Consider the following 13,118-nt stretch of genomic DNA (forward strand, 5'->3'; position numbering starts at 1 on the left):
CAACGCTGCCATTCACCTGGGAGGGTGGCTGGTATCCTTGAAGCACAAGAGGTTTGTCTTTTCTCTCTGGCTGGGCTTCCTTGCACAACTTTCAAGGCCCTTTGGAGGTAACGATCTCTTGCCGGAGTGTCTAAGGTTTCTCTGTACCTCGGTTCCGTCCCTTGGCCTGTCGCTCTACTCTGCCTTGTTCACTGTCACCGTGGAAGAATTGCTCCTTCTCATGCATCGCCTTGCTCAGTGCGACTGTGTTTCACCTTTTAACCATGTGGGGAGAGCGAATAGGTACCAGGTGTATGTAATTAAGATCCAGTGCCTGACTCTGCCTGATCTTATTAGTGGGACATGTCCAATGAATTGCATGGGTGGTACTCCTTTCAGCCTCAGACCGCCTCTTCCTCGGCTCAGTGTTTGTGTAGGGAAGGAGGTGGGGGGAATCTGGGAAGTTGTAATATCCTATAAAATAGGATGGGACAGGGGTATTTGAAAAGGGGGGATACCATGTCTTGCCATTGGGCATTCCTCCCCCACTCCCAGAGGACCGCTCACCCAGGTGATCCTCCCTCACTTGTCAACCCCCAGGGTCTGGATCCAAAGGCGATGGCCGTGCCCTTGCCACCTGAGTAAGGGATCCCCGGGGTCTAGGCAGTGAAACACCCTCTGGTTTTCACAGTACAGTCTCTTTACTTTCACAATCTCATATCTTTTCCTTGATTTTCCTTGATTCGATATTTCTAGTCATTTCACCATTTTCAGGTTTTGCATATCGGCATTGCATTCATATATTGTTAGGGGTTGCATTTGTATTCTGCCTCTTTGATTTACAATCAATCTTCTTATCTTTTCTGTGGCATTACAAAGTTCGAATTGTGTTTGGCACGGTCTCTCAAACGCCCCAGAGTCCCCACTTCGCTTGGACTGACTCACCTGCTTTGCCTGGCGTCTTCGGTCCCGTTTGCGCTAATGCGGCACAGCTCTGCAACTTGCTTTTCACTCTGGACTGCCTTTTGTCTCTCCGCCTTCTCCCACGGCTCTGCTCCTGCACGCCTTCAGGTTTCGGTGATGGTAACGCTGCTTCCTCTAACTGCCAAAAGCACAGGAATAGCCTCGTGGTTATTGGCGTCTGCTGCCTTGCTTGCTCTTGCAACAATTCTTTCCCTCTTTGCTACAGATACTCGTGCCTCTAGCAATCCGCCCGCCTCCAAGGGAGATCCAACGTCTTCTCCTGAGCCCCTTCTCATAGTTTGCTTTCTATTTTTAAATGCCCCGTGCATAGGTGCTTCCTCAAACCAGCTAGCATGCTCATTGAGCTTGAGGCTCCTGCTGCTCTGCATCATTTCCTTCATCCACCTCATCTGAATACTTCAGTGGTTGTGGGAATTGGAGTCTACTGATATCAACTGATGCACAGCACTTCGACAACCTCTCTAGATGAATCCATAGGAATGATTAGTTCTATATGAAGGAGAATTAATACTGAAAAAGGATTACTTGGAGCTTTTACTTTTCAGACCGTGGATGGGGGTTTGGTCTAAAGGATGTTGGGAAAGGTTTTCTCTATTTTCCCTTAGGGGGGCAACAGACATGTTAGGTAAGATTTGGAGCAGTACCCTTTGGGTGCACTACAACAACCTTGACCTCCTGGCAATAGGAACCCAACCTTTGGTATAAGTCTGTACTACACAGGTTGATAGTGTGGCTGAGCAGCCAGGTTTATCTCAAGAGGGGTGAATGTGAGCAATAGGGGAGTTAGAGATTCACAGCGAAAAGTATCCAAATAAACCCTATACTCAAGTTTTCTTGATTAAACAATTATGAATTTATTTAAAAGTCAGTTTGAATAAGCCTTCTTCAGAAGGGGCAATATAATAGTAACACACAAATACACACCAAAATACACACTCCTCGTTTCTCTAAATCAGCAAGTATCCATTTGGGATGGCACACAAACTTCCTACACCCTAAGGTGATTTAAATAGCTAGGACACTGTGGACATTAATATATCACTGGGACATTTAGAGCAATACTGAGATGAGTGTTAAAATAAAGAGATTTCGGAATAAAACAAGAGATCATGCAAATATTCTGAAGCAGGTAAGCACTTTTGACCCCCCCACCCTCCCAATACAAAGTAAATGAACCCTTTCCTGGAGGGAAGGTAAGACACATGCAGAAGAGAGAATAGTCATTCAGGGAGCCTGGTCAGCCAATGTCAATTGGGAAAATGTCTAGGTGAGCTGAAGCACTTCTTGCAGGTAAGAAAAAGACTTGCACAATGTTTTAGAAGTCTTTGTAGAAAAAGTAGAATCAAAGTAGGGTCACAAGCTGGGAGGCTTGTGAGAGGTAGAAGATGCAAGCAACTCTACAGAAGTAACCAAGACAAGTCTCAACTGAGAGGCTACCACAACAAGAGGTAAGGCCTCTCAAACTTTGCACTACCTTTGGTTAGAAGAAATGGTTCCAGCTGGATTCTCTTCCTGTGTGGCTCTGCAGATCCTGTTTTTCCTGTGCCTCAGTCGTGGGTACAAGAGGGAGGACTTCTAGGGACTCCAGAAACACAAAGGGACGGTCAGCGACAGAAAAGGATCGACTTCTATTCAGCTGCACTTCGCGGTTTCAGCTCCTCGCGTCTCAGCAAATAGCACCACCACGGTCTCACGGATACCACTCTGGACGTTCCTCCTATCTGGGGACCAGCACTCTGTTGAGGTGGCTCAGGCTTACTCGGAGTCCGGAGGATCTTCCAGCAGCTTGGGTCCTTCTTAAAAGTGATACACTCTGTTTGGTGGTCCTCTCCTTGGCACTTTGGTTCCAGCAGCAGCAGCAGCAGCAGCAGTGTAAGTACAGCCAGCTCCCAGAGGATGTCCAAACAAGATCACTTTGGAGTTGATGGTCCCACCAACTCAAGGGGAGAAGTCGTTCTTGCAAGCCTTCCCTAGTCGAGGTGAATTCTGAGCTTCAGCACCTCAGCAGGGCTTCCCCGGGCAAACCAATGGTCCAGGAGTTGCAGCAGGCATCTCTTCCAAGTTCTTCTTCGGATTCCTTCGTCCAGTGGTTGACTCTGCCTTACAAACCAAAAAGCCTCGCCTTTTTTGCAGGTTTCTCCCATTCATTCCAGCCTAGCTGTCAATCACCCAGCAGGGTGGCTGTCCTTGCCCGACAGCCAGCCGGCCAGTCAACTTTGGGTGCATTTATGTAACCAAGGGGATTAAGCACAGGGAGTTTCTAGCACCTCCCTCACTTCCTGCCCCTGCCAGACATACTAGAGCCAGAGGCGGGCTTCACTTGTGAATCCTGCCAAAGACAAAACAAACAAAGGGACCAAACCTGGTTTGGCACGCAGAGTAAATCTCAAGAAGGACCTTTCCAGCAAGAAATGGCGAAAAAATAAGACCAGGGCCATTTTGACAAAATGGGCACTTATGGGTGCCTTACTGCAGCTGCAGACAGAGCCCGCTGTAAAAACACACAATGGTAGTTACAAATAAACCACTGCCACCAGCCATTAATTGTAGAAAGTGTAAAATAAAAATGTTGCATGAGAAACGAGACAAAGGGGATACTAAGTAACCCCTGCAGCACCCTATTGTAAGATAGTGTGTGCCGGGTCTAGAAAGTCAATTCACTTTACTGCTCTTGGAAACAGTAGTTTCACCAAGAGAAGGTATTTACTCCTTTGGGAAATCTAAGAGACTTCCGTGTGCCACTGCACTGAAGGTGCTGTGTGTCACAATGTAAAGATGGTGCCTATGGAGTTCATCAGACTCCAAAGTTACAAGAAACACAGAGTCCAAATCACACAAAAATACATGAGAGAGTGGGAAAAAGGTCTCACTTTCTCCAGGTCAAAAAATAAAAAAAAGGTCCTAGAGTCCAGCAAAAGTGCTGGGTGTCTCTAAGGTAGAGAGGAAATAGCACATTTCTGAGAATTCTTCCTAACAAGACATATGGCAATAGGCCATTAGGTTATTGGGTATAAGGGGGTCTTTCTCACGGGCAATGGAGGATACCATGTCTCATCCAATGAAGTCATGACATCCAGTAGTTGCCTGCTCCCGTGTGATCCTCCTTAATATAGCCACACCCAGGGTCAGGATCAGGTAGCGGCTGTCATTCTCTGGCCCCATGGGAGATGGTGATGCTTGGGGAATCCGTGATGACTCAATTTGGATTCATCACAAAAGATGTAAATGGATATTAAAAAACAAATAGAATTTCAAAGTGTTGAAGTATTTTAGCACTTGTACTTTATGAAAGCTGGTTTGAGTCTATGGATATAAAGAATGGTAATGAATTGTACATGCTGTAATCATAATGAATCATGATGAATGTGTTTGTATTTCTGTTTTTTGATTTTCTATAATTAAGAACTCCAAGACTAATACTTTTCTCGCACCTTCTGTGGCCATCTTTTTCATTTTAATGCACTAATAATCTTTTTGCCTATTTTTTCCAACTTTAAAATCTTTTCATTCTAATTGATACCATTTCTCTACAGATCATTTATCTTGTGAAAAATTCCCAGCAGGCAAGCAGAGACTTTCAAAACGCTTTTCTGTTTTGCAGCTCTGAGACTAGCATGCGTATTCAGCCGCTAGAAGTGACAATACCAAAGATGATATATGGCCTCACAGAGCATGCAACCTCATTTCTTTTTTTCAATGGTACTCTGAACCTTTCTCATAAAAATGGTCTAAACAGATATCTAATAGTTTAATTATTTTGAAGGGATATTTATTAATAAAATTAGGAAGTGGCTTTCAGAATTTTTAAAGTTATCACACATATAGTTCAGTAATGTCTGTCAGATTCCCCTTCCTGCTGTATATCACGTTGGCATCCTTTTTAGTTGTGACTGTCACTTGTGGTCATTTTTTGGGGCAAAAGCAATGAATCGGGGAGATCATGGTCCATTTAGCTTATAAGAAGGGTTATTTAGTTTATTGCAAAATTAACGTGAAAGTCCCCATAGTCGAATTTGTTGCTTTTCTTTCATTTTTGCTCGAGGCTTCCATTTCAGACCATTGTGTGACTCTCCTGCACCCTCCCATCCACACAAATCACACCCCATTGTCTTGGTCCCTTTGTGAAGGGAGATCTTAAGTGAATTAGGATGTTAAACAACCATCACCAGACTAGATGAAAAATAATAGACCTGTTTTCTTTGCAGCTGCATTGCCTTGCTGTTTAGGTACTTGTGTTGGAGACCTTTTCGAAATTACATTGGGAGTCTCGATGTAAGACTTTGACCCAAGAGTCGGATCACTCTGTATTCAAGAGGGTGATTATTTCCATGTAGGTGCATTTGAAAGACCAAGTTACAAAATAGGTCTTCAAAGCTTTTGTGTCCCAGGGTGGATTTGAATTTGGAAGTTTGAGCTGATATTTTGTGTTTTTCCTATAGTCTCTTTTCTTGCAGAACTGTTTTGATACTGGGTGAAACTAACTCCTCAAGTCTATTAGGTGCTATATGTTCTGCATACTGAAGCTTGCAGAACTAATCCTGCGCTCCAAACAATGGTTTTTCTATCTTCCTTGGAATTTCATGATGCCTGCTTCCATGTCCCAATTAATTTGTCACCATCAGTATCTCGAAAAAAATGGTGCATCACGCCATAAGCACACTACATATTTGGTGCAAAGCTGCCACACAAAGGCCAGCCATGCACAGGTAAACGGATTTGCCATTTACTGCAAACATAGTTTGTTTGCAGTATATGTCAAATAAGTTTCAAAAACCCCCATAATTGCCAGCATGGTAGGTTACCATGCAGATCGTATTTGCCCTTCATAAAATCTCCTCGCTAATACAAGAGGACTAATGCATTTTGCGAGCCCTGATAAGAGAACTATGTGGAGCAATTCTTTGCCCTTTGAACATTTCTCAATGTTCACTTTCATGAGACATAGTTTGTAGACCCTGTGCTTCAGTATATCTGTGTATGAAATTATTTTGTATGTGCATTCCCTGATCGGCCCATCTTTCAAATTGTATAGACATTCCTTTTGTAATTTCTCATAAGATAAAGGCAATCCATTAGAAGAATGGTTTGCTTATCTTGGGTAAAACTTGTTAAGATAGCTTGTCAATGTTCTTTGTCTACCTGTTTTACCTCTGTTACCTCGGAAAGTACTTTCTTTCTGGTAAGAAGTGCTTAAGAAACTGATGGTGGTGACTCAATTTGTTTTTGTATGTTTCTTGGATTCTGTAAACTGCTGGCTAGCAATAAAGCATTGCACAAAAAGGGAAAGAAGAATATACTTAACCTGTGGCACCATGCTGCTGTACTTCTGTATGGTGGGTGACCTGTGTACATTTTGCAACACTGGGGAGGAGATTGTCAATATGACAGCCTTGTGTATAGGAATATTTCACAAGATAAGGAATCTGCAAGACCATTGTGTCCATCGAAACCTCTTTTGTCTAAGTACAATTCTTCTTTACTGTTTTGTTACAACACGAATATCTTTGCTGTCCTTTTCTTCATCAACTTCTGCTTCCTTCTTCTATCTTTGGTTTGATTGATGTGCATCAACTTTGAATACAGACGGCGACCATTGAGTTATAGAACGTCATTCAGTGAAAAGCTCTTCCAGAAGACAAGGGCAGCTGGACGTGCATCCAGGTATTTTAATTATAAAATACTAATATGCTCATTCATACAAAACACCAGAGCTCATTTTCGTATGCAATGTGTATAAAAAGTATATTTTGGATATCATTGAACAGCATGGTTTGTTGGAAAGTACAGGAACATTTTTATATCCTAAAACCCAAAATTGTAATATAGATCTTCCAGTTGGACAATGACTCTACATTTATATTACACACAAGTCTCATGAATGGATGTCCTCTTGTGACCCACAGACACGTCTCGTATTTGTTCATTTTGGAATAGTATTTCTGTTACTTATGTGTGTTTTATGTGGCGCTTACTAAGCTAGTTGCTTTGTTACTAGGAATTCCCTGCGAGGCTATAGTTTTTCCAAATATGATGAGTCACATACTAGCATTTCCCCCATTTCACATTTAGTAATGTGTCCTTCACAAACAACTATCTGACTATTAAGGGTCTGCGATAGTGTGGGTTCGGAGAAGCATCACACTGCATATCAGCACATTTGGTCCTCCTTTTCATGGTAGCACTGCAGTACTATTTTCATGCTAAACACTAGTTACTTTTTTATATATATATTCTTTTGTTATTGTGCATTGTTATTAATGCAAACTTTAAGTGCATTTTATTTACACTTTAAGAAAACAATACCATTTAAATATAACCATTCATTAAATGCATTTCATAGTACAGTCAATCATTAAAATATAATTTCGAGGGGATTGGGTCCTCCGACCTATTCCATATCTATGACAGTAATCACCACAGCTGTGCTGCTTCGGAAAATCTTTGGCGTCTGCGTCCTGCGTTGATGACGTCGATACGCCACCCTCGAGGACCTCCTCCAACGGCACTGGATGTTATAAGTAGGACGCACGACGCCCGTAGCCTCAGTTCAGTTTTTTCCGCGAACGTGTTCGCTTCGTGAATCTCGGTACGCCTCGACTCTTTGGAGTTTCTGTTGTTCATCTCGGTTCTTCGAACCTGTTAGTTTGTGAAGTTATTCTTCGTGAAGATGTCTACCTCATCTTCAACCCCGCGTCTGGGCTTTAAGAAATGCAGCGACTGTGGGTCCAAAATGTCAGTGACAGACTCGCAGAACGCCTGCCTCTGGTGTCTTGGGGAGGCCCATGACACGGATGACTGTCGACTGCCAGTCACTCACGTCCACTGCCTTGTGGGAGCGCAAGAAGTTGTTGGTAGGTAAGGTGTCCAAGCCCCGGAAGTCGAGGTCTGCGGGGCTTTCGACGGATGATTCGAGAGGCGACTCTCCGCATCATCGTCGGAAGTCCAGTGGGTCTCGGTCCCGGAGTCGGTCTCGCCACTCCTCTGCCTCTCCGAGGCACTCCCGGAAGGGCCGTCATCGGTCGCCTTCCACGTCCTCGTCCGAGAACTCCGCCCGTCGGCGGGTCTCTTACCCCACCAAGCATGTGAAACCGGAGGAATGGGCTTCCTTCGGGAAGAAAATGTTGGCGACTCTCGAATGGCAGGGCACTGGTCCGTCCGCGCCTCCGAGTAGGGTCGGTCGTGATCAGCCGAGAGACACCGCTTGCACGCCTTCGGGCTTGCGTGGTCGTCACGATTCGCGGCAAAGATCCCGCTCGGACAAGGGAAATCATTCTCAGCATGCCCGGTCCAGTTCCCGGTCCTCGACGCGCTCGAGACCGAGTGAGCCTATGAAGTCTTCGAGGAAGACATCGACGCCTGTGACACCGAGGTCGTCGACGGACTCTCTCGAGGCTCCACCTCCGAGGAAGTCATCAAAGTGTCGGCGCCCAGGATGTCGAGGGACACACTCGGGGCTCTGCCCTCGAGGCCTGTGTTGACGCTGTCGATGCTGTCGGCGCCGCGTCTGTCGTCGATGCCGATTCACTCGACGCCTTTCGAGGCTGTGTCGACGGGGGTACCCCGTGGCTCGGGGGATCCACCTAGAAAGGTTCTGGCCAAGGTCAAGCATGGCTTTGGTTCCAGTTCTGTGCCTTCTTACCACCATCTGGAATTAATTTCAGAGGTGGATGAGGGCTCTGATGATAGCATGGTGCCTGACACGGTGCCTGACGAGATTCCCTCGGGCCATAGCCAGTTTGAGGACCTGAGGCAGTCCCTGCATGATGCTAGTGGGCTGGACACCTCTCCGGAGGTGGAGTGTTGTAGGCCTGAGACTGGCACTCATGCCGATTTTTCGTACCGGCGCCTTATGTCACGGGTCACCGAGTACTTAGGATGGTCTGCTCCCCCGGGGGAGTGTGTTCAGGATGACCTTCTGGATATCCTCGACATTGGTCCACCAACTAACCCGATACTGCCATTCCATATGGCTCTGCAAAGAAGGGTGGCAGCGGCTTGGACTGCTCCGGAGAGTCCCCCGGCAGTGAGCAAGTCTTTGCCGCGAAAATACCGCCCAGCCAGTCGTGACCCTTGCTACTTGTCCAAGCACCCTACTCCTGAGAGTTTGGTGGTGCAGGCGGCTACGGCCCTGGCAAAGCAGGCGTTGTACCCTACCATCCCTCCTGATAGGGACGACAAGCGTTTTGACGGCTGGGCGAAGAAAGTGTTTTCTGCAGGGGGTATGGCGCTTCAGGTGGCCAACTCCATTTGTGCCTTGTCTCTGGCTATCTCTGAGTGTTACCGCTTGGCGGGTAAGGACCCACCGGTCGGCTTACGGGCCCATTCTACCAGGGGTATGGCTGCCTCTACTGCCCTGCAGAGGGGTGTTCCTATTTGCAACATCTGTGATGCAGCCACCTGGGCTTCGGTACATACTTTTGTACGTCACTATTCCCTCGATTCCATCCGGGGGCAGGATCTGGCCTTTGGCAAGGCGGTCCTTTACTCCGCAATTTGATTGGGCATGCTAAATTTCTGTTTTCTAAATTCTTTTCCCACCTCCTTGCATTGGTACTGCTTTGGGAGTCTGTCATAGATATGGAATACGTCGGAGGACCCAATTCCCTCGAAGAACAAGTTACTCTCTTACCTAGTAACGTTCTTTCGATGGGATGGTCCGACGACGTATTCCATATCGCTCCCTCCCTACCCTCCCCACTACAGAATTTCTTATGCGATTGCAGCTTACGTTTCCGCAAGGCTTTGTGTGTCAGACTGGCAGAAGACTGGTGGCACACATTCTGGGGAAAAAACTACAACTGAGGCTACGGGCGTTGTGCGTCCGACTTATAAGATCCAGTGACGTCAGCCGTCGGAGGAGGTCCTCGAGAGTGGCGTATCGACGCAGGACGCAGACGCCGAAGATTTTCCGAAGCAGCACAGCTGTGGTGATTACTGTCATAGATATGGAATACGTCGTCGGACCATCCCATCGAAAGAACGTTACCAGGTAAGAGTAACTTGTTCTTCTACACTAATTATATAGCGATAGTACTCCTACGTTCCGTCCCCTTTCCTCCATACTGTATGGGCGTCACTCGCTAGGGATGGGAGACGGATAGGTTTTCACGAGAAAAAACTCATCATCTCCTTTAAATTAAGAGGCGCACGGGGCCCGGCCCTGGGAGCATGCACTCTCCTGACTCTGACCACAGGTGCCACTCCCCAGTCCTCTTTTCTGCGTTGACTGGTACGGGCTGCTTTCACCAGTGCTCCTGGGTTAGGCCTCCGGCCTAGTAATTCCATGCGCTTTTCCCCAGAGAAGTACTTTTGTCTTCTTTTTTCTTGTCTTTTAATTGGATACCTGTGTCCTCTGGCACCACGCTCCTCCCCGGTGCATGTCGGCGTCAGCAGGCTTCATCAGGTGACCAGCCTGCAAGGGGCTCTTCCCTATGTCCGACCCACATGATCTCTGCCTCCGCTACCTTGGCCCCGACCACAGCTGGGAGGGCCGTACCGCGTGCAACGCGTTGACACCACGCACTCTGAAGAACAGGTTAGCTTGGTGGAGGGAGCTCTTCGGAGGGTCGCCTCCAGAGGACTTAAAGGAATTAGTCAAGTACAAGTTCAGGCCCAAGGTAAGGGGACTGTTTTCATCCGCATCCCGCAAAGACGATTCCTTCCCCAGGAAGCGCAAGAGCTGGAGGGACCTATCAGGTACTAGTACAAGTGCAGGTACGGAGGCTGTTTCAGCTACCGGCCACCAGGCCGAAGGTATGCAAGACCCTACCAGGCACTGAGCTGAGGGACTGCAAGGTTCTATTACCAGGTTTTCACCCGAGGGGCTACGCCCTAGTACCGGACAGATGTCTGAGTGGGCGCCTGTACACAGCACTACCGGCGACTCAGCCGAGGGCAATCCACCTTCCAGGCCCCATCCTGAGGTGCAGGGTAGGCCTCAACTTCTACTGCCAAGAGTCCTGGAAGAGGCCGGGCCCAGCGTGCCAAGTGGCATGACACAGGCACGTGGCATGCAGCCTAACAAAGTGGCCGGGTAGGGGAACGAGTTTCCAGGTGGGACCGATCTTCACCGGGCACGTGGACCACAGCATACCCTTCAGCGTTGCAGGGCAGATACACCCCGCAGGCAGCAAGGCAGAGTGTGCCCAGGTCTCTGCACCCTCAGGGCCCCCCGCCCAGGACCGCGCCACCAAGCACTCCACCGGCCTGTGAGGACAGGTTCTTTGAAAAGTTCTCGACTCTAATGAGGTCTCCACAGATGGGCATCATCCTCAAGGATGTGATCAGGGACATGCTCCCTCCAGTTCTGCCTCTAGCAACCACAGCCACTCCGCCCTCTGTTCCAGCACTTCTGGCGCCGAGGCAGCCCCAGCTGCCCACACCAGTTCCCACTACACCTGCCCCCATGCCTTCGACAGTCTTGGCAGTCCAGCTTCTGCCGCAGCAGCCGCCGGCTCCTGTCAGTATGCCACAGCCCCGGCTCCCAGCACTCCTCCAGCTACACCTGACCAACAGGACACATTGGTGGAAACCAATGAGGAGGAGGACCCTGATACACCATCATCAGCCAAAGCCTTCAATGAACGGCTTGCAGGCCCGGCTGTATATTTAGGGCTTCCACAGCCTGAGTTGGAACAATCAGAGGTGGGGGTCTTGGAGGATGTCCGCACTCTAGGCCCCACGGCTAGAATTAGGGTTCTGATGCAAAAGGACGTGGTGGCACTCGCCAAAAAAGGTTGACTTAAATACCGTTCTGCAAAGCCCACCAAATGGCATCTAGACGCAAGGTTTAGGTAGATGGAGGGGGATCCACTCTGTTAGGCAGAATCCTGGGCATTGCCCTTAGGGACCACTACACAAGATTAAGACTACAGGTGGTAGTACAATTTCACCTTTGGTACAAGCCTGTAATACACAGTTAGAGTGGTAGCGGTAGTGGAGCAGCCAGACTTATCTCAAGAGCAAATGAGCAGTAGTAGAGATTACACAAATGACTACAATTACTGTGACTCAAGCAAACACTGACTCAAGGTTTCTGTTTAAAAATTAAAAGCAAATTTATTTTTAGACTATCTGTTCACAAAACACTTCACTTATTCAAACTACACTTCAATACACTACACACAACCAATTTCTCTTGTGCAGAATAATTCAAGGTAAGTACATTGGGCTTTGACAGACTGGTGTTGTGCAACAAAGACGTTACCGTGTGTTAATACGCAATCACTTTTTGACAGTAATGACAGTTCGAGGGGATTGGGTCCTCCGACGTATTCCATATCTATGACATGTAATCACCACAGCTGTGCTGCTTCGGAAACCTTTTTCGGCGTCTGCGTCCTGCATCGATGACGTCGATGCGCCGTCGTCGAGGGCCCTCCTCCGACGTCATCCGATGTGATAAGTAGGACGCACAACGCCCGTAGCCTCAGTTCTGTTTTTTCAGCGAACGTGTTGCTTCGTGAATCTCGGTTAACGCCTTGACTCTTTGGAGTTCTGTTCTTCTCGGTTCTTCGAACCTGTTCTTTTGTGAAAATCCTTCGTGTGAAGATGTCTTCTACTTCGTCTTCGACCCCGCGTCTGGGTTTCAAGAAGTGCGGGGAGTGTGGGTCCAAGATGTCGGTGACGGACTCGCACGACGCCTGCCTCTGGTGCCTCGGGGAGGCCCACGACACGGATGACTACTGTATCGACTGCCAGTCGCTCACGTCCAAAGCCTTACGCGAACGTAAGAAGAAGTTGTCGGTAGGTCGGGTGTCCAAGCCCAGGAAGTCAAAGTCTGCGGGGCTTTCGACGGATGATTCGAGGGGTGACTCTCCGCGTCATCGTCGGAAGTCTCGTGGGTCTTGGTCTCGCCACTCCTCAGCCTCTTCGAGGCATTCTCGGAAGCGCCGACACCGGTCGTCTTCCAGTTCCTCTTCGGACGACTCTGCCCGGCACGTCGCTTACCCCATCAGCCGTGCGACGCCGGAGGAATGGGCTTCCTTCGGGAAGAAAATGCTGGCGATTCTTGAGTCGCAGGGTACTAAGCCGTCCGCGCCCCCGAGTGGGGTCGGTCGTGAGAGGTCGAGAGACACCGCTCGCAAGAGTGGTCGGCACGAGTCACGGGAGAGGTCCCGTTCGGACAAGGAGACTCGTTCTCGACGTACCCGTTC

The 13,118-nt window shown here is 48.1% G+C and overlaps 1 protein-coding gene across 2 annotated transcripts in view; it reads left to right on the plus strand.

The window, feature by feature from the left end:
• The window catches only part of LRCH2 (leucine rich repeats and calponin homology domain containing 2), a 2,196,342-nt gene that overhangs the window by 1,233,989 nt on the left and 949,235 nt on the right, over positions 1-13,118 (plus strand). The window contains exon 12 of one of the 2 annotated variants that reach the window (XM_069612877.1): positions 6,547-6,624. The exons of the other annotated variant lie outside the window; for it this stretch is intronic. Coding sequence (XP_069468978.1) covers positions 6,547-6,624 — 78 coding nt within the window. The remainder of the gene's footprint in view (positions 1-6,546; positions 6,625-13,118) is intronic. 2 annotated transcript variants of the gene reach the window in all.

This window comes from Ambystoma mexicanum, chromosome 5p (genome assembly GCF_040938575.1).
Source record: "Ambystoma mexicanum isolate Mex_15411 chromosome 5p, UKY_AmexF1_1, whole genome shotgun sequence".
NCBI classification, from domain to species: Eukaryota; Metazoa; Chordata; class Amphibia; order Caudata; family Ambystomatidae; genus Ambystoma; species Ambystoma mexicanum.